Raw genomic sequence first — 24,680 nt, 5'->3', positions numbered from 1 at the left:
AAGTGGAAAAAAAACTTATCCTAGGATTGTTTGTTTTTTTTAGTCAGGAACTAATTTTCTTTTTTCCAAATGAATTAATTCACTGATTTGAATTTCAGATTGGATTCGATTCTTTTTTGCCGTTCACAGATTTAATTCCTTTTACGACAGCGATGCCACACAGTCGCTTTCCTTTGTAAAGCATGTTGAAAGACTCGCATAATACTTTTCAAATGTTGATGGGCTCAGTGTTAATGGGCTCAGTGTTAATGGGCTCAGTGTTAATGGGCTCAGTGTTAATGGGCTCAGTGTCAATAGGCACAGTGTTAATGGGCTCAGTGTTAATGGGCTCAGTGTCAATAGGCACAGTGTTAATGGGCTCAGTGTTAATGGGCTCAGTGTTGATGGGCTTAGTGTTGATGGGCTTAGTGTTAATGGGCTCAGTGTTGATGGGCTCAGTGTTGATGGGCTTAGTGTTGATGGGCTCAGTGTCAATAGGCACAGTGTCAATAGGCACAGTGTTAATGGGCTCAGTGTTAATGGGCTCAGTGTCAATAGGCACAGTGTTAATGGGCTCAGTGTTAATGGGCTCAGTGTTGATGGGCTTAGTGTTGATGGGCTTAGTGTTAATGGGCTCAGTGTTAATGGGCTCAGTGTCAATGGGCTCAGTGTTGATGGGCTCAGTGTTGATGGGCTCAGTGTTAATGGGCTCAGTGTTAATGGGCTCAGTGTTAATGGGCTCAGTGTTAATGGGCTCAGTGTCAATAGGCACAGTGTTAATGGGCTCAGTGTTAATGGGCTCAGTGTCAATAGGCACAGTGTTAATGGGCTCAGTGTTAATGGGCTCAGTGTTGATGGGCTTAGTGTTGATGGGCTTAGTGTTAATGGGCTCAGTGTTGATGGGCTTAGTGTTGATGGGCTCAGTGTCAATAGGCACAGTGTCAATAGGCACAGTGTTAATGGGCTCAGTGTTAATGGGCTCAGTGTTAATGGGCTCAGTGTCAATAGGCACAGTGTTAATGGGCTCAGTGTTAATGGGCTCAGTGTTGATGGGCTTAGTGTTGATGGGCTTAGTGTTAATGGGCTCAGTGTTAATGGGCTCAGTGTCAATGGGCTCAGTGTTAATGGGCTCAGTGTCAATGGGCTCAGTGTTGATGGGCTTAGTGTTAATGGGCTCACTGTCAATGTAATGGGCTCACTGTCAATGGGCTCAGTGTTAATGGGCTCAGTGTTGATGGGCTCAGTGTTAATGGGCTCAGTGTTGATGGGCTCAGTGTTGATGGGCTCAGTGTTGATGGGCTCAGTGTTGATGGGCTCAGTGTTGATGGGCTCAGTGTTAATGGGCTCAGTGTTAATGGGCTCAGTGTTAATGGGCTTAGTGTTAATGGGCTCAATGCTTTCTGCCACTCAGAGCTAAAGTTATAGAATATCTCAATATTTTTAATATTGTTAATAGTTGAATGTTGGATATGTTACTATATTTATTACTGTAATATTCTTATACTGGTTTCATATCGGAAAATATTGTAATATTAAAAAATATATATTTTAATCGTTTTGTTAGAGAGAGAAAAGAAAGATAGATCGAAAGAAAGAAAGAAAAAGCGAGAGAAGAAAGAAAGAAAGAAAGTGAGAGAAGAAAGAAAGAAAAGTGTGATAGAAAAAAGAAAGATAAAGAAAATGTGTGATAGAAAGAAACAAACAAACAAACAAAGAAACAAAGAAGATAAAGACAAGGTGTGATAGAAAGAAAGAAAGAAAGAAAGAAAGAAAGAAAGAAAGAAAGAAAGAAAGAAAGAAAGAAAGAAAGAAAGAAAGAAAGAAAAGTGTGATAGAAAGAAAGAAAGAAAGAAAGAAAGAAAGAAAGAAAGAAAGAAAAATAAAGAAAAGGTCTGAAAGAAGGAAAGAAAGAAGGAAGGAAAGAAAGAGAAAGAAAGAAAGAAAAAAGTGAGAGAAGAAAGAAAGAAAGAAAGAAAGAAAGAAAGAAAGAAAGAAAGAAAGAAAGAAAGAGAAGAAATCAAAGATGGAAAGAAAGAAAAACAAAGAAAAAGTGTAAGTGAGAGAAAGAGAGAAAGAAAGAGTGCTAACAGTGAGGTTTATATCACCGAGTGTCCTTTCTCATATATAATCAGCTTGTTTATATAATCATTCAAAGCGTGTTTATAATAATAGTCATAACGCTTCATATCCGCTTTCAGTTTCGGGATTGGCTGAGAAAGGAGTATAAAGATTGTCCCTTTAATGATGAGGAACACATCCGCAACCTGCTGGGTCGAGCCCCCAGCACTAGTGCAGGAGCTGTGGGCAAACCTCTGAGCACGTGAAGATGGAACGGAGAACCTCGGACTAGTTCTTCTTCTTCTTCTTCTTCTTCTTCTTCTTCTTCTTCACGGCCGTCACTGTGCTGCTGATGATGGGAGGAGTTTTAAGACTGCGTGCTGTGTTTAAACGACTGCTTTTTTTTCCCATTCTGAGTTCCAACTCTTCCTTAACTAAACTTAAGCCTATTTTGTACATAAAACGATGAAGATTGTTTTTACTACAATAAATATAGTTCATGTCAGTAATTGTGATTTAATTCGTCTTTATTTATCTAAACACATGTTTAAATAAAGGCGGATCAGCCGTGACTAACATGGACACGTACAGTAAGGCATCTGTTTCCACAATGTGAGCACGTCTGAAAACTGGGGACCAGAAACAACAAACCCTTCAAACTCTATCCCACTAAGCCCAAGTTTGATCAATTGGAAAGTTTTACCCAGAAGTCAGTTCTTCTCCATCAACCAATCGTAACAGCTGTTAGTGGAGAACGGGAAGGCATAACACGTGATTCTTCTGAGACACATGAAGCCAAATATGTGACTTAACACACATGTAGGAAAGCACTATCTGCCCTGTTCCTCATAGATGTGCTCTCCTGATTGGCTAGTGTCACCTTGATTGACAGGAGACTCAAAGAGTATACTCCTCCCACCCTGAAAGCGTGGGCTTTATTATTCACTTGAGCCCTAGCATCAAAATTCAAACTATTACATCTTGTGGGGGGAAAAAAACAAACAAGCAAACAAACAAACAAAAAACACAAATAAAAAGTACAACATATTTATTATGATAAAAGCATACATACAAATTTTAGTTTTAGTATACGATCATACTTTATAGGATTAAATTAAAACACAAAACATTCTCCATTCAATACCAAAAAACCTGAACATTTTTCATTTTCTCCTCACAGTGTGAAAATAACACTTATTTATTTATTTGTTTGTTTGTTTGTTTGTTTATTTATTGAATATACTAAACGATAAAAATGTAACAAACCATAGTAAATGTTAACAGTGATATCAAAATGCATTGGTTATAACCCAATGGTAAAATGTTGACATTTCTACTGTGTTTAATTTGATTATTGTAGTCCTGAATTGCTGACTAGAAGAAAAAAAAAATCTTCTTCATCCTCTACAGAAAAAATAAGAAATATGTTATTGTGTTCTAAACATTTTCACATTTTTTTGCATTTTTGCATTTATTTTAATTATTTTTTCTTGCATTTTAATGGGCATTACAGGTTACAGTGTGTCTGGAAATAATTGAATTTATAATCTTTTTATTATTATTATTATTATTATTATTATTATTATTATTATTATTATTATTATTAAAATCACCACCTAACAAAAATAAACACATTACATATGACAAGTTTTCTCGAGTTTATATTTTTTCCAGATTTGTTTCTCACTTCAGTTGTTTGGTTTTAAGTAAAAATAAATAAATAAATAAATAAAAAAAAACAGATGAAGGTTATTCCCTGTACAAGCTCGGCATAGAAGGTCTCTAGAACAGATCAAAAGCCTTTATACATTATACGTTGTGGTGAAATTGTTTCTTCACATATCCCAGAGCACTGGTTCAGCTTATTACAGCACCACTGCAGCAGAGAGTATTAAGGGCCCAACAGTGGCTCCTTGGCAGTGATGGGACTTGAACCCTCATCCTCTAATCAACAACCCAATGCCTTAACTGCCTGAGCCACCAATGGAAGACTGACACAAGATTATCTCTGTGCATCACTGACAGAACTCCAGTCCTATATGTCTGTAACTTCAGTCTAATCTCACGGTCACTTACATCCAGGAAGCGCTTTATCCAGGTGTCAAGGTGAATCCTGAGTCTATCCACACTGGATGGGAGATTAATCTCACACCTACTGGCATGTTCTTAGGAGGACTCTCTCTCTCTCTCTCTCTCTCTGTCAAATATCTTCTTTCTTTAATTTACTTTATTAATTTTATTTCTTCATTATAAATCATCAGAATTGCACAGGGGCTAATGACAGAAAAAGTGAGAGAAGAAAGAAAGAAAGAAAGAGATATGAAGAAAGAAAAAAGTGAGAGAAGAAAAAGAAAGAAAGAAAGAAAGAAAGAAAGAAAGAAAGAAAGAAAGAAAGAAAGAAAGAAAGAAAGAAAGAATTGAACAGAATTGCACAGGGGCTAATGACAGCAGGGACAAACTTATTACTCACATACACATACTCTGTCCATAAAATCATATTAGGACGTGATTTCTTTCAGCACGTGAATTCATAGTAACAAATAAATGGTTAAATCTCTCTCTCTCTCTCTCTCTCTCTCTCTCTCTCTCTCTCTCTCTCTCTCTCTCTCTCTCTCTCTCTCTCTCTCTCTCTCTCTCTCTCTCTCTCTCTCTCCAGCAGATGGCGCTGTTCTGTGAGCACTCGCGTCACTTATTCGGATAGTCTTACTATTCTTTCTTTCTTTCTTTTCTTTACACAGCACAGCTTCACAAATCTGAAATAAATAACAGCGGGTAAAAAGTACAAATTAATAATAATAATAATAATAATAATAATAATAATAATAATAATAATAATAATAATAATAGATCTGATTCAGACTGGAGATGCTTTATGTTGGAAAAGAAAAAAAAAATGAAAGAAAGACTACTTTAGAATTTCGGCTCTGTCCCAAATCTAAATAATGAGATAAGAAAAAGGAAATCTGACAGTATTTGTTGTAGATATTCCAGGACGCAAACCTGGTTAAAATGTTGGTGGGGTTTTGTTTTTATTTTTATAACCGGTTTACGGTAATTTACTCCTGAGGAATAACAACACAATGCAGCGGATATCGGAAAGGATTATAGTGATGACGAGCGCAGGGAGATTTTGTTGTTGTTGTTTACTCCCCTGTCGGCACCGGAGTTTTGTTCCGCGCGTGCCGGCGGGGTTTTTCCCCCATTACACTGGATGGATATTCGGAGAACCCCAAAAAACAGGGGCGCCATGAGCTCCAAAACATCACTTCCTCGTCCTAGTGCTCTTCAATCCCCGCCCTGTTATTAACAACGAATCAAAGTGTGTGTGGGTGTGTGTGTGTGTGTGTGAGGTGTATTTAAAAAGCTCGAGGACTGTGAATCAACCGCGCAAACAAGCGGGCTGTCGGAGCATCACCGCCTGCAGGAGCGAGCAGGTGCGGCGCATGCGCAAAGGTAAGCGCACAGGAGTTGGGGATGGTGGGTGTTGGGGTTTTCGTTTGTGGGGGAGATTAGATATGGTGTACACTGCAGGATCCCATGGTCTGTGTGTGTGTGTGTGTGTGTGTGTGTGTGTGTGTGTGTGTGTGTGTGTGTGTGTGTGTGTGTGTGTGTGCTGTGGGGGTTGCTTGTTTGACAGGTTCATAAAACTCTAATTGCACTGAGATGCATGAACGTCTCATAAAAAAATATAAATAAATAAATAAATAAATGACTGGTACTAACCCGTAGCTGTCTTCAAATACACACCTTTTGTACATTTACCCAAGAAAGCACCACAGAATAAGCTTCACATCCAAGTTTCCAGGTGAAAATTGTACACGCAAAGGTGTATCTTTAACAGTAGCACCTAGTCCGCAAAGACGAGCGCACTCTAGGTGCTTTTATTTTAACGTTTACAATGAAAGTACAACTGTACCCACATATGAACATGATAGAATTCTAGAGGAGTCTGTATCTGACTCGAGGATTCGATTCGGGGCTGTAACACCGAATTTTAATTCACTTCGTGTAAGTTCAGTTGTGCTGTGTGTTCAATTTTTAGTGTAGATATTAATATATGAATCTATTAACAGTATATAATGTTTAAAATGCACAACTACATTATGAGTCGATGACACTCAAAGAGTTGATTCGGTGCTGAAAAGTGTTTGATTCGATTCGATTTGGTCGAAGTTTAGTTTGTAGTATATGTTTGAAATGTAAGCTATTTATGGGAGTGGAAAGCATGCATTGGGTTATGAAGTCTAGTTTGCAAGTCATTGTAACAATGTAAGTTTTAATTCAGTGATGAAACTGAAAAACTAAGTTAATAAGAATTGGAAGACTACTGTATGAAGTTCAAAAAATGAGTCAATTTAACACTCAAAGGACTGATTCAATGCTGTAATAGTGTTCAAATCAGTTTTGTTGAACAGTGTATAAGTTGTTTAGTTTGAAGTATATTTTACTTATACTTATATTAAATATACGTTTTATTTTGTTGTTTATTTTGGAATTTGAATCAACCAAGCGTTGATTCATTTCTGTAGATGCACTAGACTATGTACTACGTAACTTGTGCATGTTTCTCACTTCATATGAACGTAAATTTCATCCCTTACAGACTGTATTAATAACAGGACTGAATAAAAACACTGTTTCAAATAGAATTGAAATAAGACGGACGATGCTTCACCAGTTGAGTCGTTAGTGATTTTAACAATATAAGAATTGATTCGGTGACAAAAGTTCAGTGTGTGATTCAGTGCAGTTCAGCTCAAGGCTGTAAGGTCCATAACATGAGTCAATTTAACACTCAAAGAGTTGATTCGATGCTGTAAAAGGGTTTGATTTGGTTCATTTGTGCGGTGTGTAAGATTTTTATTTAATTTCTAGTATAGTCGGGTTTTGGAATTTAAGTTGTATAAGTCATTATTTAGAAGCTTTTATAGAAATTGTTCTAAATAAATAGCTTTAAATAGCTTTTTAGAGTTGATTCAAGATTGGATGAGATTCTATAAAGTCTTTCTGCACAAACCTCAGATACCTTCAAGGGTACACCTTTAGAAAATATCTGTGTGTATCTTTCACGTAGAGAGGTGCATGACCTGTAGACTTTAGTAAAAGAGACATAGAAAAGATAATGTTATCAGAGCAGTGAGAAAAGATATAATGTAGTACACTATAAAATTGTATAATTGTATAAATATAAAATTTAAGACTTAAGAATTAAATGGAATAAAGCATACATAAGGTTGCAGGTTTCAAATTTGAAATGTGGTTTCAGGTATGTTATTACTATTATGTAAGTACTCTACATTCACATTTCTAGGTAAAATACACTAAAATAGAACAAGTAATATGGAAAAGTTCCACTTTCTTCCTTTTTGTCTGAGAGAGTATTCAATGTCTGTAATGTTCATAGTGTAAGTTTGTATCTAACTAAAGTGTGTGTGTATGTGTGTGTGTGTGTATGATGACAGGGATGAACGTAGATGGGGACTGCAGCATGTCAGTCAACTGCGGCAATGGAAAGCTCCGGCAGTGGCTCATCGATCAGATTGACAGTGGCGAGTACCCGGGCCTGGTGTGGGAGAACGATGAGAAAACCATTTTCAGGATCCCGTGGAAGCATGCGGGAAAGCAGGACTACAACCGAGATGAGGACGCGGCACTTTTTAAGGTACACTGCTCTTCTTTTTCTTCATCATCATCATCATCATCATCATCATCATCATTATCATGGTCATAATAACCATCATCAACATAATCCAATCATTCATCATTACCGTCATCACCATCATCATCATCATCATCATCATCATCATCATCATCATCATCATCACCATTATCATCATAATCTCTATCAATCATCATCATCATCATCATCATCATTATTATCATCATCGTTATAATCATAATAATCACCATCATTTATTATTACAATCACCAACATCATCATCATCATCTTCACTGTAATCATCATAATCACCATCATTCATCGGTACCATCACCATCTTCATCATCATCATCATAATCATCATCATCATTATCATAATCAAGATCATTCATCATTATCATCATCATCATCATCCCCATCATCATCATCATCATCATCATCATCATCATCATCATCATCATCATCATCATCATCATCATCATATTCACAATCATTCATCATCAACATCATCATCATCATCATCATCATCATCATCATCACTGCCATCACCAACACCATCGTCATCGCCATCATGCTGGAGCTTAAAATTCTGATTGATTAAAATCTGATAATAATGAAGAAGAAGAAGAAGAAGAAGAAGAAGAAGAAGAAGAAGAAGAAGAAGAAGAAGAAGAAGAGAAGGAGAAGAAAAGAAGAAGAAGAAGAAGAAGAAGAAGAAGATGATGATGATGATGATGATGATTACTGTTAATTATTGGAATTGTAATATCTTTATAGTAAATTATAGTATCAAAAAAGAAACAGTTCCATTTTATGTTCTTCTTCTCCTAAAGAGGTTGTGTTTAATAATCAGAATAATTATTTTCCATCAAGAATTCTTGTTTTAAAGGTTTTTCACATTTCTAAAGAACCTTTAGATTTGCTAGTCTCACACAGAACAAGCTCCACACAGAACCCTTTGACCTTATTTCCCTTGAAGAACCCTTGAAGGAAACTACACTACACTACACTTAGGGCTCCTAAGTGGCTTTTCAGGTAGTTTGGGGTTCTTATCCATCTCATCAGTTCCATGTTTTTTTAACTTAAATCTAGAACCCCAAATCAACAGATCCAGAGATCTACCTTTTTTTCCCCCCCAGAAAAAGCCCAGAGCAGAGACCCTTTTGCTAAATCTAAGAACCAATAACCTACCAAGGAACCAGTGAGGAACCCTAAGTGGACATAACACGTTCTTCAAATGTTCTTAATCTTTCTAGAATAATGTGTAGAAATAATCCAGGGCTTTGTAGAAGTTTGTTGTCACCAGAGTGGTGGCACAATGAAACATTCTCTGCTTTCCTAAAGAACCTCAGGGTCCACGATTATTGGTGTTACGATCAATGAATCCTTCCATGTCATGGTATCATTTCTTTAGAACCAACAACAATTTTTAAAGATTCATAAACAGGAAGAAACATAAACAGGGAACCAAGAAAGGTCGGGCTCTAGTTCTGGTCTGTTGAGGAACCTTAGTTGATCTCTAGAGAGAAGAAGCAGTATCACTGTAGACATTAATGACCTGGTTGATCATCAGAACACATCAGGGACTGGACTGTTTGTTTGTTTGTTTCCTCCAGGCCTGGGCTCTGTTTAAGGGGAAGTACAGGGAAGGTGTGGACAAGCCTGATCCCCCAACATGGAAGACGAGACTCCGCTGCGCCCTCAACAAGAGCAATGACTTTGATGAACTTGTGGAGAGAAGCCAACTGGATATATCAGACCCTTATAAAGTCTACAGAATCATCCCTGAGGGAGCCAAGAGAGGTAACGTGTATGTGTGAGCGTGTGTGTGTGTGTGTGTGTGTGTGTGTGTGTGTGTGTGTGTGTGTGTGTGTGTGTGTGTGTGTGTGTGTACGTTCTTATATAAAAGACTGCTTTAGATTGAGATTCATGACCACCAACTTCCTCATTCCAGTCAGCACCAGGATTGAAGCCTGTATTCATACATACTGTACAGTAGGTGTGCAATTGTAGGAAAATAACTAACATCCAGATGCTGTAATTAAGCCTAATGAACACTTTTCCAGATTTTCCAAGAACGACACGTTTCCCGCTTTTTATCCGACGCCGATTTGCTGGCGATCCGATTTAATCTCATTTTGAAACAAACACGTCGGATTTTACCTCATAAATGTTTATCCAATTAAATTTGCGATTTTATCGGCCAAACATAAATAAAAGGTCTATTTATTCTGCGTTTATTATCGACGAGGTGTTCGCTGGGTGTCACAATAAATAATGAATAGCACATGCATTACAGCATTACTATTGAACCAGGTGGGAATTATTTATAGCACATTTATTAGAATAAAAACTACAATAAAAGGCTTACAAGAAATCTCAGATACAAAGAGATAAATAACAGATTGCAAAATGCAACTCAAAACAAAATGCACACATGTGGTGGGATGTAGCAGGTTGACCTAAAATGACCAGTGAGAAAGCAAACTGTGGTTTCCTGCAAGCATAAAAATAAACACCGAACACTCTATGCACATTTTCTGCAGCGTCTTTTTTTTTTTTTTTTTTTTTACAAATGGTTTATCCCAACCCCAGAAAGCATCGTCTGCATCAAAGCTTTGGAGATTTCTTTCTTTTCTTTTTTTTCGTGTTAGAAGAGAGAGAGAGATGATTAGCAAAGTTTATGCATTGGGTCATATTTCTGCTCATGCACCAGTGAAGATGACGAAGAAGAAAAACAAAACAAAACAAAACAAAAAAAACATGATTGATGCATTTGTCATGCTCTAGCAAGCTGCATACACTGAGCAGAGATGAACATTTTTTAGTGTGTGTTTATGTGTGTGTGTGTGTGTGCATTCTCCATCTTGCTCTTTCACTCAGTAGGGCAGGAAGCTCAGAGGAAGCCACCGCATGTGCTAAACACCCTCAGCGCTTTTTATAGATAGCTTCGGTTAGCAAGTGCACAGAACCAAACAGCGTGATCGGCTCTTGGGTCCCTGCATCATTCACGCCACTGTGAGAACGCAGGCTCGAGAGAACGGAGAGCATGGACATCTCTTCTTTTGTCTTTCAATATAGCCTTGTGTGTGAAGGGCATGTGAAGGCCCTCATTATTTCATATTGTAGAGATATGCAGGATATACTAGAGAATCTTGTTCCTCACAGGTTGAGAGTCTTTCAGGTGCTTTATTTTTTTTTTATTATACAAACTCCAAGTAGGCTTTCATGTGTTTTACACTGAGAGGCTTCCATCTAGCCCCTCTTCCAATGCTCAGATCGGTGGAAGGCTGCCGTGATGGTTGTCCTTCTGGAAGTTTGTCCCATCTCTACACAGGATCTCCCAGTCTTTGTGAGTTCTTGGTCACCTCTCATACTAAGGAGCCTCTCCCCTGATTGCATTTACATTTAAGTCATTTGGCAGATGCTCTTAACTGAGCAATTGAGGGTTATGGGCCTTGCTCAGGGGCCCAGCATGGGCAGCTCGGTGCACCTGGTATCTGAGCTTGCAACCTTCCAATCAGCAGTCGAACACCTGAAACACCACAAAGGGAGCTACCGAGGGAGTAACTGGGGGAGAAATTTTGGGAGCAACTTAGCAAGGCCCATAACCCTCAAATGCTCAGTTGATCACCTAGTTGCTCCCCCAGTTGCTCCCAGTGTTGCTCCCCCAGTCTCTCCCCCTGTTGCTTCCTCAGTTGCTCCCCCAGTTGCTCCCAGTGTTGCTTCCCCAGCTGTTCCCCCAGTTGCTCCCCCAGTTACTCCACCCAGTTGCTCCCTCATTTGCCCCCCCAGTTTCTCCCAATGTTGCTCCCCCAGTTGCTCCACTCAGTTGCTCCCCCATTTGCTCCCCCAGTTGCTCCACCCAGTTGCTCCCTCATTTGCTCCCCCAGTTGCTCCCTCATTTGCCTCCCCCAGGTGCTCCCAATGTTGCTCCCCTAGTTGCTTCCACAGTTGCTCCACTCAGTTGCTCCCCCATTTGCTCCACCCACTTCCCCCCACCCCCCAAGTGCTCCCTTAGTTGCTCCCAGTGTCGATCCCCCAGTTGCTCCCTCATTTGCTCCACAGATGCTCCCCCAGTTGGTCTCCCAGTTGCTCCCTTAGTTGTTTCCCCCCCCCCAGCTGCTCCTTTAGGTGCTCCAAATCAATTGAATTTACCACAGTACGTCTCGAATCTGGGTGTAGAATCCTCTCAGCAACAGTCAAGAGAAATGGGAGGCACTTGTTCAAAGGGTCTGAGCACTTGTGTACATGTGATATTTCAGATGTGTTCTTTTTAACGAGGTACTGACTGTGGACTAATGAGAAAATAGAAGATGTTGGTCGATAGTTCAGGTGTGGTGTAAGTGAAGCTGTTGTTATTTCTTTGTGTTATTTAGGCTCCAAGTCCAATAGCATTGAGGACAGCTCAGCCCACGTGACGCCTCTCACTTACCCCATGCACTCTTCATATCCTCCTCTACAGTCTCAGGTAAGTTCTTACTCAGGTTCTGATTTTCTCTGTTTTTGTGCCTGAAACTTAATTCTTAAACAATTCTGATTGAAATTCATGTAGAAACACAATCCAGTTTTAAACAATCGTTTGCACAGTTTTCTGATCCTGAACGAGTGAACGCAGTTTTTATTTCTCACACAAATTCACACAATTCGTGGTCAGACATTTTTAAAAGTTCACTTTGAGCTACTTGAGGTGTAGTGAAAGATGAACAAAATGTTCTTCCTGTTTCTTTTTGTTTTAAATAATCTCTGACACTGGAGAGTCCTTCCATACCTCCATGTTTAATGTTCATACCTCCTTCCATACCTCCATGTTAATATATATATATATATATATATATATATATATATATATATATATATATATATATATATATATATATATATATATATATATATATATGTATATATATATATATATATATCTATATATATATATATATATATATATATATATATATATATATATATATACAGAATGTTTGAAGTTAGATACATAGAATTTCTTGGTACACTGTTGCCATAGAAACAATAAGGTAGTAAAATATTAATACTAATATAAAAATGCAGATATGAACTTCAGATTAACCCTTAGTTACCTGAACCTGACAAATGAACAGTTGAACCTGAGAAAATGAATCACACTTTATCTCTCTCTCTCTCTCTCTCTCTCTCTCTCTCTCTCTCTCTCTCTCTCTCTCTCTCTCTCTCTCTTTCTTTCTCTCTTTCATTCATTCCTGCAGATGTCCAGCTACATGCTGCCTCAGGACAGGAGAGACTGGAGAGACTTCGGTCCTGAGCAGCAGCATCATCCGCCGCCGCACACGGAGATACCGTACGGCCCGTATTCATCCCGGCCTCTACAGTGGCACACACAACCCTGCGACAATGGTTCATACACACACACACACACACACGCACACACACACCCACCCACACACACACAAAACTCTCTCAGCATTTCATTAAAGGGAACTAACAAACGGTGAAAAGTTTCCTGTCCATTTTTGTCAATTTTGACATCTAGCTTGGATTTAGTTTTATTTGTTTTGCTTTATTTTTTTTAGCCCAAACACTCAACACACTCATGTTTAGATCATGTTTAGTCGTGTCTTTCTATCATTTAGCAAGTTAATGATCTGAGCAACACCTATAAATGTTGCTGCGCACCACGACCACTTCTCACATTTGCAGGAGGAAAACACACCTTCACACAACCGTACTGTGAAGTAGGCAGCTAGTTAAAAGAAAGAAAAAAAAATCATTCATGTTAGGGTCGTATCGGCTTAAATGGGCGAACAGGAAGTAGAAGACGTAGAAGTAGGAAGTAGAGAACAACATCGGAGAACAACACAAAAAAATACGTGTAAAATGTTGAAAAGAAAAAAAAACACAAAATGTGCGCGAGCTAATTTGAAAGACGTTTGTAAGGCAGCTTGTCCACAGGAGTGTCGTAGGCCATCTTGTATTTTTTTCTCATCCAGCTTCAGGGCCCGGTAGCTCCACCCCTTTCCGCTAGGTAAGCAAAGTTGCGAGAGTTGAGTGTGTGTCCAACACTGTGTTGTTTCGGTTTAATAAATGAGTGCAATATCCTGGTATTTATAAAGTATAAGTATGAGATTTGGAATGTTCCGCTGGTTGTATTTGGGTAACAGGAGGGAAGAACTTGGTGGGTTGATGAAGAGGAGTTACTGCTTGTCTGTTAATTAAAACGTTATTATTTTTTATCCATTTATAGTTCAATTTAAGGTGGTCTTGAAAGAAGTTCTTGCTCTCCTTGTTCTCTGTCGTTCCCTCACCAGCCCGAAGGTTCGATAAAGCCGTTTACCTGCTGTTACTACAGAAACGATCGAATACCATAGCATACGTTACGGTTGCTACGGCAACAGTTTTCTCACCTCCACACCTAAACTAAACTAAATGATAAACAGATTAGGAAAGGTCTTGATATCTATCAAGGAAATGTGGATGTGTTAATTCACGTGTAAAGTGTGACAGAGTTTGCTTTAAGGAAGGAGTCTCCGGTGTCAAACCTGAAGATTTCTGACCGCAGAAGGTCTAAAGGATGGAAACAAAGCACTGACTCCTTCCATAAAGGTTAGATATGTGGATATGGGTTGAGGGTACAAGCTAAGCTGTCGCTATAGAAGCGATAACTTGTTAGAATGAGGGCTTTAATCTGATCTGATGTTAGTGAAAACTAATCAAAACTTTCTGACCAATCAGATTTAAGGATCTGTTTATTCACTATACCGTCCGCTCTCTGAGACGTGAGAAGTGTTTGCGAATCTAAAAAGAAGCTCAAATTTAGCTTCAACACACTAGAATTAAGTCTGAGATTAACAACAGATGGAAAAACACACGTCTCACACCGAAAGACAACAAAAAGTTCTGATTCACTTTAGTTCAGACTCACAGACACAACATCAGACGTTTGTTTACACTGATTGAAAACGCCCCATGAGTTCATATTCAATCGCAATGGTGTTTGCATTGAATATGAAAAAAACAGAACACCATTTGAAGTATGGTTTTTAATAGAGAGGACTGTCAATGTCTTTACACTCAAGCTGTAGCTTCATGAACACGGACATGACGTCAGGGCTCCACAAATAGACACTGCACAGAAATACGCGGGTTTAGGTGTTTGTGTCTGAGTGTTCGAGTTCAGAAAAAATGAGTCAAACTGGTCAAAATTTTTTTTTTTTTTCTTTTTCTTTTCTTTTCTTTTTTTTTTGCACTTGTTTTGTTCTGGTGATGTGAGTTTCTTGTCAAAAACACATTCCATGTAATAATAATGTCACCTCAACTGTGACTCTCACACACTGTTGAACAGGAAACCACTTGGGATTCGACCTGACTGCATAGAATTAAAATGAAAATACAATAGAGAAAGATTCTTGTGGAAAAAAAGGTTCGGTGGTGTTACAGGATTCAAACTTGAATAGAATTCAACTGAATTGAATCCTTCTTTAACTACTACTACTTCTTCTTCTTCTTCTTCTTCTTCTTCTTCTTCATTGTCTACTTCTTTCTGGATGATATGAAAGACACGATTTTGAAATTTGATGATGAAATTTATACAAAAAATGTCCATCCATGAATATTATTGCAATCTTTTGTGAGCACAAACAAAGGAAAGCGTTTAAAGGGGATTTTAAGGTAGACTACCAGACTTTTTTCGGTAATAACCTTTGATAAACATCTGATTGATTACTATTTTTTTAGATTAATTTTTCAGTTAGATTTCTTTTTCAGAACATCTTCTTAATCTATGATTATTCCTTTAGACTTCCTCTGTGTGCTAATGTTCGTGACATTTTACAGGGTATCAGATTTCCGGATCCTTCTACACATACACTCATTCAGAGTCGCATCCCGTCTCAGTGGACCCGAGTATGAGATCCGCAGAGGCCATGGCTCTCTCTGGTAAACACTCGCCCACAAACACTGCGTTTTTATTTTGTTCCAGAATACTTTCCACACAAATTCACTCTCGGCTCCTTTCTTCCCAGACTTCCGCCTGCATGTGTCGCTGTACTACCGTGAGACTCTGGTAAAAGAGATCACCACCACCAGTCCTGAAGGCTGCCGGATCTCGTCCTCTCCTTCCCCGTCGTCTCCGTCCTCCCCGTCGTCCCCCTGCATCGAGGACAGGCTCTTCGGCGGGCCTGAACCCGTACTCTTCCCGTTCCCGTACCCACAGTCGCAGCGGCGTGGCGCTGATAAGCTTCCCAACCTGCTGGAGCGTGGCGTGCTGCTCTGGCTCACGCATGACGGACTCTATGCCAAGCGTCTGTGCCAAAGCAGGGTGTACTGGGAAGGACCGCTTGCGCCATACTCGGACAAACCCAACAAGCTGGAGAAGGAGCAGACCTGCAAGCTTCTGGACACACAGCACTTCCTGTCAGGTAAGAATCTTCTCAGTTTTTATTTTTGCTTGAAGGATCATTTCTGAAGAGCAACTAATGAAACGGAAGAGCAACACACGTTACCTTTAAAGGCATTGCTATATTTCATGGATTTAATTGAAACAATTTGAGGTGGCTAAGATTTATTTTTGTCCAGATGAGACATCCATTTTGAACTTAAAATAAAAACAGATTAAACTTCACCTTCCTAAACTTTTTAAACATTCTGTTTCATCAGACAAAACATTTTATCAAATAAAAGTTAGTGAAACCTCTTTCCTTTGTAGTTGAGCTGTTTTCGGCCGCATCAATTGCATAAAAGCATGTGATTGGCTGCAACAACAATCTCATTCTCCATTTTGATTGGTTGAACCATTTTTTTGATTACAGTGTTTCTGCCTGCTGGTTCTAATACGTTATTGCTGATATAAAAAACTCCCTCACTTACATACATGAAGTAAACCAAATGGTAATCTGATTAAAAAAGTCCTGCTATGTATCACGGAAAAGTGGCGGTATTAATTGGTTAATATGATGTTATAGAGTTTTCTTTAAGGAGACCTTTGCATAACATTTACAGAAAGAATTACTAGTGCCAGAGCTTGTTAAAAGTTGTACCAGATGATTATTAGAAAGTCTTCTGGAAGGAGGTTGTTATATTTTGCCATTTCATGGGAACAAGCTGTATTTTAAAAAAGATTTGCGCCAATTGTGATTTATTTCTTACATAACATCTTGGATTGCGAACTACGGTTTACAAATCAAGTCACTGGCTAGCAGGTTTTTGGTCAGAAGAACGTAATTTGAACTTCAGGATTGTGAACTTTCATGAATGGTCCTACAATGTTTCTACAACATATAAACAAAGTTACAGTTTTGGCTGTAAAGGATTCTTATGTCCGTTGAACCATGAATTCAAGGCAGCCATCTTTAACATTTTAGATAAGTCCCAGGAGACTTATAATTTGAATTTTGATGTCTCGAAAAAATGACAGTCAAACCTACATAGAACTTGTTTAATATTTAATGAACACTCGAATAATTTTTTCTTGTAACATTGATGACATTTCGGGGTTGAAATTTCTACAGATAAAAAAACAAATCTTAAATGATATCGATGGAATTGCTGATGCTGAAGATTATTATTTTTTGTGGAGGAAAAAGAGTGCAGTGTAGTCATGATCAGAAAGGGCATGACCTTTAGAGTTTGTAAATCAGCTGACTTTGGTGTGTCATATTAAGCGATTCATTAATGTAGTGGCTTGTTCTTGTCTCACCTCAGGTCCTAGAACCAGAGTTTGGCTGTGAGATAATTGTGTGGTAACACTGGTGGAAATAAATAGCTGTCATGTGACATGGCGTACATGTGTTTATTCTCTTTTCCTCTCCTCCCGTTCAGCATGGCTACTCTTTTTATTCAGAGTCGCACATTAGTCACTAAAGTCTAAGGACTTTCCAAAACCGTTCAGGCGAATGTTTTTCGAACGCTCTTTAACCTGTAGCCTGACTACACCTGTCACAGAAACTAAATGTCGTCTCATCCTCCCGAACGAGTCATCTGTGCCCTTAATGTGCTACGAGAACCAGGTCATGTGAACACCATATTACTCATTAGGTGCTTTTGTATCAGACAAGCATAAGGGAACGGAATGACTTTGGGGATGATATTTGCAATTTTTAACAAAGGGAATTAAATGTAGTTTTTGGGGGGATTCATTACAACACATTTTAGAACTTTAACCACCTTTAGAAACCACCATCATTCAATTATCAGACAACTTTGATTGAATAGTGCCCTAGTATTACCATTAAATACAGCTTTTATTTAGCCAGAAAACGGTGATCATCTTTGATAAAAACCAACAACTGCCTACTAAATTACACTTATGCATTTACTCTAATGTAATAACCCACTACAACAACACACAATAACTGTTCCTCGTCAGATAGGGAACTATTACTTTCAACCTGATCAGAAAGCCAGGTCTGATTTAAGGTATTTGTTTCTAATTGATTTTTTTTCACCGAACGATCATGATATTTATATTCAAATAAATGTGATTTAATTTTGACATCGTAATCCAGATATAAAATTATTACTTAATTATACGATTTGGAGAGACGAAGGCTCGAAGTCCATGCTAAGTATGTTTGCACGAACTCAGGAGCAAACTTTTAAGACATTTTCCAAATTTTGTTCATTTTTATGGATATTATATTTCTCTTTTTGATAAATGAGATCCATTTTATAAGGTCTTCAAGAATTATTTAATTGAAATGTAAATAAAGCAACTTTTTGGATTTCTCTTTCTATCATAAAGACTTCTTAGCATCTCCATATAGGCTCTGATTAGCAAGTTTTAGGCATCTTTTCTAGTTAGTTCTATTACTAGGCTAGAAGTGCACAATCTGAGCTGTTTTAGAAGCAATGTGCTAGACAAACAAACTTTATTGTGATTGAGTTACAATGCTATTACAAAAAACAGTCCTTCTGTCTGTAGAAATGACTTGATTTAGCTAGCTGGCTTCAGAGCAGCAAAGTCAGCTAGCTACCTGTGTGACATTACAGAATGATAGAACAGTGAAGGGAAAAACAAACACAAAATAGATCATATATAAAGTCCGAGGTTTAAGGAGATCATTTGTTTAGCCAAAAGTAGGATTTCAACAGAAAATTGTTAACAAGTGCAAGATAGACATCATTGAGAGCTAGCATGTAGGTAGGGCTATTAGCATTGCTACATTAAAGCACCAGCTGCAGTCCTGTAGCAATTATCCAACTCATCACCACCATGTCTGCTTTCATCACAGAGCTGCAGGGTTTCATCCATAACGGACGTCCCGTGCCCAGATACCAGGTGGTGCTCTGCTTTGGAGATGAATATCCTGATCCTCAGAGACAGAGCAAGATGATCACAGCTCAGGTATGTTTAAATAGAAACTTTTTACATCTATCTATCTATCTATCTATCTATCTATCTATCTATCTATCTATCTATCTATCTATCTATCTATCTATCTATCTATCTATCTATCTTTTATATTCTGGATGAGAAACGACAAGAGTATTATATAAAGAAACACAAAAGAATGTCCTGACTAAACACAATCCTGAACGTCATCGTAAATGTAATCAGTACAATTATAAAGATTTAAAAAGTCTGATTGTATTATAAAACCCCAAATTATACCAAGGAAAACATTTTGCTTCTATGTATGCAGAAATCATTACTGCGTTTGCACATCCAAGCCCTCGGGGCACTGTGTGACATTTCCAGACACTTTGGGTCGAATCCTGGGGGTTGTATGTGCCAGAGAAACCTAGCAGTGCTCACGTGCATGCTGCTTTATGACTCGGACTAAAAATCCTCTCATAAACAAGTCAAATGAAAATCCGAGCCCACATCTAACACACGCTGGGCTTTTTAAAAATGAAATGGCACAGATTTGTTAGTAAATCTTGAATCCCATGTCAGATTCGATGAAATGCGGTGGATTTGACGTAAAACTGTTCTCACTGGTGCGGAGAAATCCAGACCGTGGGTACAAACATGCGGTCTGGTGACGAACAAACATTTGAAACGCTCCACATGCAGCGCCTCTTAGTGTATTTCTGTGTGTTGTTCCGGTATTAAGAAGGAGAAAACACAAATTTTGAATCTACATGCACAGCACTGTGTATATTTGGTGGTGAATTTAGGACACGGAGAAACACACGATGTGCATGTGGAAAAAAATCCCCCCCCCAAAATCGGCACTCCAAGGTATCAAAGGTTAAAGTTGAGGAATTTGTTGAGCAGGGAGAGTTAGACAGCTAATTTATTGAGTAAAAACATTGTGTATGGATAAAATGCGTGCCTAAATCCGGATTTATGTCTGTTGGACTGTCTGGAAAATCCTTCATAGGGTCAAATTTTCTACTGCTTTTGAAAAACTACAGACTTTCCTGAACTGAAATCTGTTTCTCGTTTGTGTGTATGTCAACAAGTTCTAGTGTTTCCTAGTGGTAAAAATATAGACGATTGGATTGAAAGTGTTTTGTGTAAGAAATAATAGAAAATTTTGTTTTGTACAAGATTGAGTCAGGAAACGTTTAGATCAAGATTGAGTCAAAGAGGATCTTAAGGGTTGAGACTGCCCAAGACTGAGTCTTAAAGAGACATAGGGTTGAGACTGATAAAGTTAAGAAGACTGTTAGGGGTTTGAAACCGCTCAAGCCAAGAATAGTGTTAGGGGGTTGAAACCGGTCAAGCCAAGAATATTGTTAGGGGGTTGAAACTGGTCAAGCTAAGAAGAGTGTTAGGGGTTTGAAACCGCTCAAGCCAAGAAGAGTGTTAGGGGGTTGAAACCGGTCAAGCTAAGAAGAGTGTTAGGAGTTTGAAACCGGTCAAGCCAAGAAGAGTGTTAGGGGGTTGAAACCGGTCAAGCTAAGAAGAGTGTTAGGAGTTTGAAACCGGTTAAGCCAAGAAGAGTGTTAGGGGGTTGAAACCGGTCAAGCCAAGAAGAGTGTTAGGGGGTTGAAACTGGTCAAGCCAAGAAGAGTGTTAGGGGGTTGAAACTGGTCAAGGTAAGAAGAGTGTTAGGGGTTGAAACCGGTCAAGCCAAGAAGAGTGTTAGGGGGTTGAAACTGGTCAAGGTAAGAAGAGTGTTAGGGGGTTGAAACCAGTCAAGCCAAGAAGATTGTTAGGGGGTTGAAACTGGTCAAGCTAAGAAGAGTGTTAGGGGTTTGAAACAGGTCAAGCCAAGAAGAATGTTAGGTCGCTGAGACTAAGCAACATCAAATCAAAAAGAATCTTAGGGGGTTGAAACTGATAAAGTTATGAAGAGTGTTATGAGGGTGAAATCGGTCAAGCCAAAAAGAGTGTAAAGGCGTTGAGACTGAGCAACATCAAGTCAAGAAGAATCTTAAGGGGATGAGATTGAGCAAACTCGGGTAAAGATGAGTCTTGATTGGTTGAGGTAGAGCAAGATCGAGTCAAGAACAGTCTTGTGGGGGTTGAGCAAGATCGACACAAGTTTAAGACCAAAAGACTTAAAACCATTTACAATGCGAAGTCTTTATTTCAACTAATCAGCTTCATTCCTTCATTTGGGCAGTGAGTTTCTTTTCATGTGAAATGTGAAAATAAACCTGTCGATCGAGACTAAGTCCCTGTTTAGTGAGCCCAAGCCCAGGACAGAGACAAGTCCAAGTACAAATATTAATGTCTTAGTCAAGTTTAAGTCAATACAAAAATTGCTTTAGGCTTAAAAAGGTCCTACAGTCCTGGTGTTCTTTTGGATCGATTGGAACTCAGCTTGTCATTTAACGACAAAATAGGACAACTTCTTCTCTGTCCTGAGAGCTCCCAAGACTCCGAGATATATAAATGTGAAATAATTGTCTCCTAAACAAAAAACTTTTTTAAACAACATTTTTATTCCATGTTCATGACAAAGGCAGACCTAAATGAATGACTTTCTTTTCTCTCCAAGGTGGAGCCGATGTTTGCCAGACAGTTGGTGTATTACGCCGGGCAGACCAGCGGGCATTACCTGCGCGGTTACGAGCTGCCCACTCAGGGAACCCTACCTGTGGAGGAGTACTCCAGAAGTCTGCAGCACATGCAGGAATGACGTCCCGGCTCGAACCTCCTTCGATGGACTTGTCCACAGAAACCCACTTTCCTCTCATCTGCACAGTTTCTCATCTCTAAAAACCCTTCCAGACCCCGCATGCAGGAGGAGAGGGGACAGAAAGGTAACTACGTGTCACCTGCCCGTCTACCTTCAGCAGACTCGTGAACAGTAAACTCAAAGCTGTGCACCACAGAGGCATGAAAAGAAATACTGATCGTGTGCTTTATACAGTATTATAAATATGTATTCCCAAACTGTTAAACTCTGTCCTTGGTAACATTTTGTTTTATTTGCAATTAGTACTACGCTGTGTTCCAAATTTTTGTGCAAGTGACCTATCAGTAGGATTTCAAATAAATAAACATTTAGTTTTTATTTTTTCAGTGAATGTTTTTGATTGTTTAATTTCTCCTATCATTATAGGTTAAATTAGATAAGTTTATAGTTTGTTAATTAGTTTTTCAGATGACTTTAATTAAAGGTAAACCTACAGAACCTAAAGAGGTTGTTCCACATTATTATGCTGATTACAGTTTTCACACCATATGTGGTGGAAGAAAGATCTGAAGATGAAAAGCGTGAAATAGGGCAAACCTCATCAAACTGTGAAAAGATTCTGGTGTTATGGGCCAGATGAATGGATGGTCCAGATGAATGGACTTCTGGATGGTTGGTGAATGTCCACAATGTTTCAACAAGACTGAGATGTCAGCAAGAAGGTCCCAGAGTGATGATTGTGTAGTGATGGTGGGGTTGGGGAAAAGTGGGTAAGGTCTACTGTTGGACTACTGTTCGGAAGGTTATAAGTTCAAATTCTAGGGCCACCAAGCTGCCACTCTGAATAAGGGTGTCTGCCAAATGCTGTAATTGTTTGAAGTGGTTAAGGATCTGGTTTGTTGATCATAAGTTCAGAGTTCAAGCCCCAGCACTGCCAAGCTGCCACTGCTGGGTAATAGAGCAAGGCCCTTAACCCTCCCTGATTCAGGGGTGCTCCTGTACTATAGCTGCTCCTGTACTCTGACACCCAACCTCCTCAGTTGGGATATGCTGGCAATAATAAAGGCTTGTATGCCCCAAATTCATTTCATTCATGATTTGAGCAGGAATATTGGTAAGTTAGTTAGATGGTTCCTTTAGGATCCCCGATGGCGTCAAAATGACCACAGAAAAAAACAACAACAACAAAAAAAAAAAACAGACCATTTCCTGCCATGATATAAGGAAAACTTTATTTTTAAAAAAATCATACCAGACAACACACCATCCCATCTCCATAAAGGAAGAAAACATCATGGTTTTGAAGATCTATTAGTGATGGCAGGCATATACATTAAAACAGCAGCTCTGGGGTTAGTATACCTCAAAACAGCAGCTCTGGGACATCCTCCAAAGACATACAGGCAGTTCAATGGATGAGAGAGAGTTGTTAAAGTGATGTCAAAAGATGTCTGAATTTTGACCTATTAAATGTATTCAAACTGCGCTGTGCATAATGATATAATAATGACAATAATGACATAATATTACAATAATGACAGGTTTAGCTTGTTCCAACATCCACAAGATGATATAATAAATAATCCTTAATCACATGTGCATAATCTTTTGGAACACAGTCTACTTTTTTGAACTTAGTGTAGAATATTCTTTATTTTTCTCAGCTATCTTTGCAATTGAAAAATCAAGCTAAATACGCTTCCTGTTTACAACTTAATCGAGTGTCTATTTATATTTGTACTGTAAATTGTGCATGTGTGTGTGCGTGTGTGTGTGTGTGTGGTGTGAGTTTTTTAGGCGTCTCATCTTGAATGTAATTCTTTTTTCTCTGTTGAAGTGGCCAATACTAAGAAATTGAGCTTTGAGACTTCATAAGCCTGAAACTTTAAGCAGGTTATCTTTTTCTGGTGCTCAATGAGTGTGTATATGTGTGTGTGTGTGTGTGTGTGTGTGGTAGACTGAGTGCTGATGGGAAACTGTCACATGCAGGTTACTGGCCACAGTGTTGTGGTAAAATGCTGTAGAAAGGTCGAAAGAGGAGAGGAGGGGAAAGACATCAATGTCTCTATTTTTCTATTTTTCTGTCTTAAAAAAAATCAGGAAAGTTTTGTAAAGCTGTATTTTTGTATCTTGTTATATACCTTTTCTATAATCATGCTATGAATGAAAATAAAGATTTCTCTGTTTCTTAAATTTTCTGACATTGTATGTTGTGTGTGTACGTGTGTGTGCCTACATTTGTATATCTCTAAATCTGCATGACTATTCATGCACATATGTGAGCTTCTCACCCTCACGCTGTGTGCGTGTGTATGTGTGTGTGTCGCTGCCTGCTTAACATGCAGCTATGCTTGAGTGACGGCAGTCGAGGGGAGAATGCGGTTTAGGGGTAGTAGAGACACATAGCGGGTGAGATAGAGATAGAGAAGGAGAGAAAGACAGGAAGTTTGATTCACAGGTGCACAGGAAGACTGGCCCACAAGAAAAACAAAAAGACATACGACACAAGGGGGTTGAGTGGATAAGTGGGGTCTGGGGTACCGCCTTCATGGCCGTTTATTCACACTGTACAGAAGCAGGGGAGATGTAGCGGGAGTGATCTTTGCTAGCCGAATTTCTACAAAGACTAAAAAGAAATATATAAATCATCATTAAAATAAAAGTAAATATAATACACAGGGTGCCAAAACTTTCTGTCAACACACTTAAAAATAAAAAAGAATCCATGCAGACCTGAGTGCAAAAGTTTGCACGCCCTTAAAGCGACATGAAAACAGGTTTTGTTTTTTTGTTTTTTTTTAAAAAAAAAAACAACTAAGCATCTCATAGGATGAGATGGGAAGGAAAACTAAACTAGATTTTGATGCTAATTTACCCTATGGAGGTGTTTTAGCTGTAATCCTAACATTAATCACTGAACAAAATGGCTCCATCACTCAGTACTCAGAAGCTTATGGAAT

At 38.7% G+C, this 24,680-nt stretch overlaps 2 protein-coding genes across 2 annotated transcripts in view; both read left to right on the top strand.

Moving 5' to 3' along the window:
* Nucleotides 1-2,546, top strand: part of dusp22b (dual specificity phosphatase 22b) — a 17,037-nt gene extending 14,491 nt beyond the window's left edge. The window contains exon 10 of the mRNA XM_047815565.1: nt 2,178-2,546. Within this exon, the coding sequence (XP_047671521.1) occupies nt 2,178-2,303 (126 nt within the window). The 3' untranslated portion in view covers nt 2,304-2,546. The remainder of the gene's footprint in view (nt 1-2,177) is intronic.
* Nucleotides 2,547-5,331: 2,785 nt separating this feature from the next.
* irf4a (interferon regulatory factor 4a) lies at nt 5,332-23,913 on the top strand. The gene is made up of 9 exons (XM_027177055.2): nt 5,332-5,490; nt 7,500-7,699; nt 9,313-9,499; nt 12,076-12,167; nt 12,937-13,084; nt 15,521-15,622; nt 15,709-16,104; nt 18,916-19,028; nt 21,580-23,913. The coding sequence occupies exons 1-9, from the start codon at nt 5,481-5,483 to the stop codon at nt 21,718-21,720; spliced, it is 1,389 nt and encodes a 462-aa protein (XP_027032856.1). The 5' UTR covers nt 5,332-5,480; the 3' UTR covers nt 21,721-23,913.
* The last annotated feature ends 767 nt before the right edge of the window (nt 23,914-24,680 follow it).

This window comes from Tachysurus fulvidraco, chromosome 1, assembly GCF_022655615.1.
Source record: "Tachysurus fulvidraco isolate hzauxx_2018 chromosome 1, HZAU_PFXX_2.0, whole genome shotgun sequence".
In the NCBI taxonomy this organism is placed as follows: domain Eukaryota; kingdom Metazoa; phylum Chordata; class Actinopteri; order Siluriformes; family Bagridae; genus Tachysurus; species Tachysurus fulvidraco.
Note: the sequence above shows the minus strand (reverse complement) of the source record. Positions and strands in the feature narration are given on the sequence as shown.

Bases quoted from the DNA above. Each gene is read 5' to 3' on its own strand.
- irf4a (XM_027177055.2), top strand. The intron at 12,168-12,936 runs GTAAGTTCTTAC...TCATTCCTGCAG, and splicing joins ATCCTCCTCTACAGTCTCAG to ATGTCCAGCTACATGCTGCC. The intron at 15,623-15,708 runs GTAAACACTCGC...CTTTCTTCCCAG, and splicing joins AGAGGCCATGGCTCTCTCTG to ACTTCCGCCTGCATGTGTCG.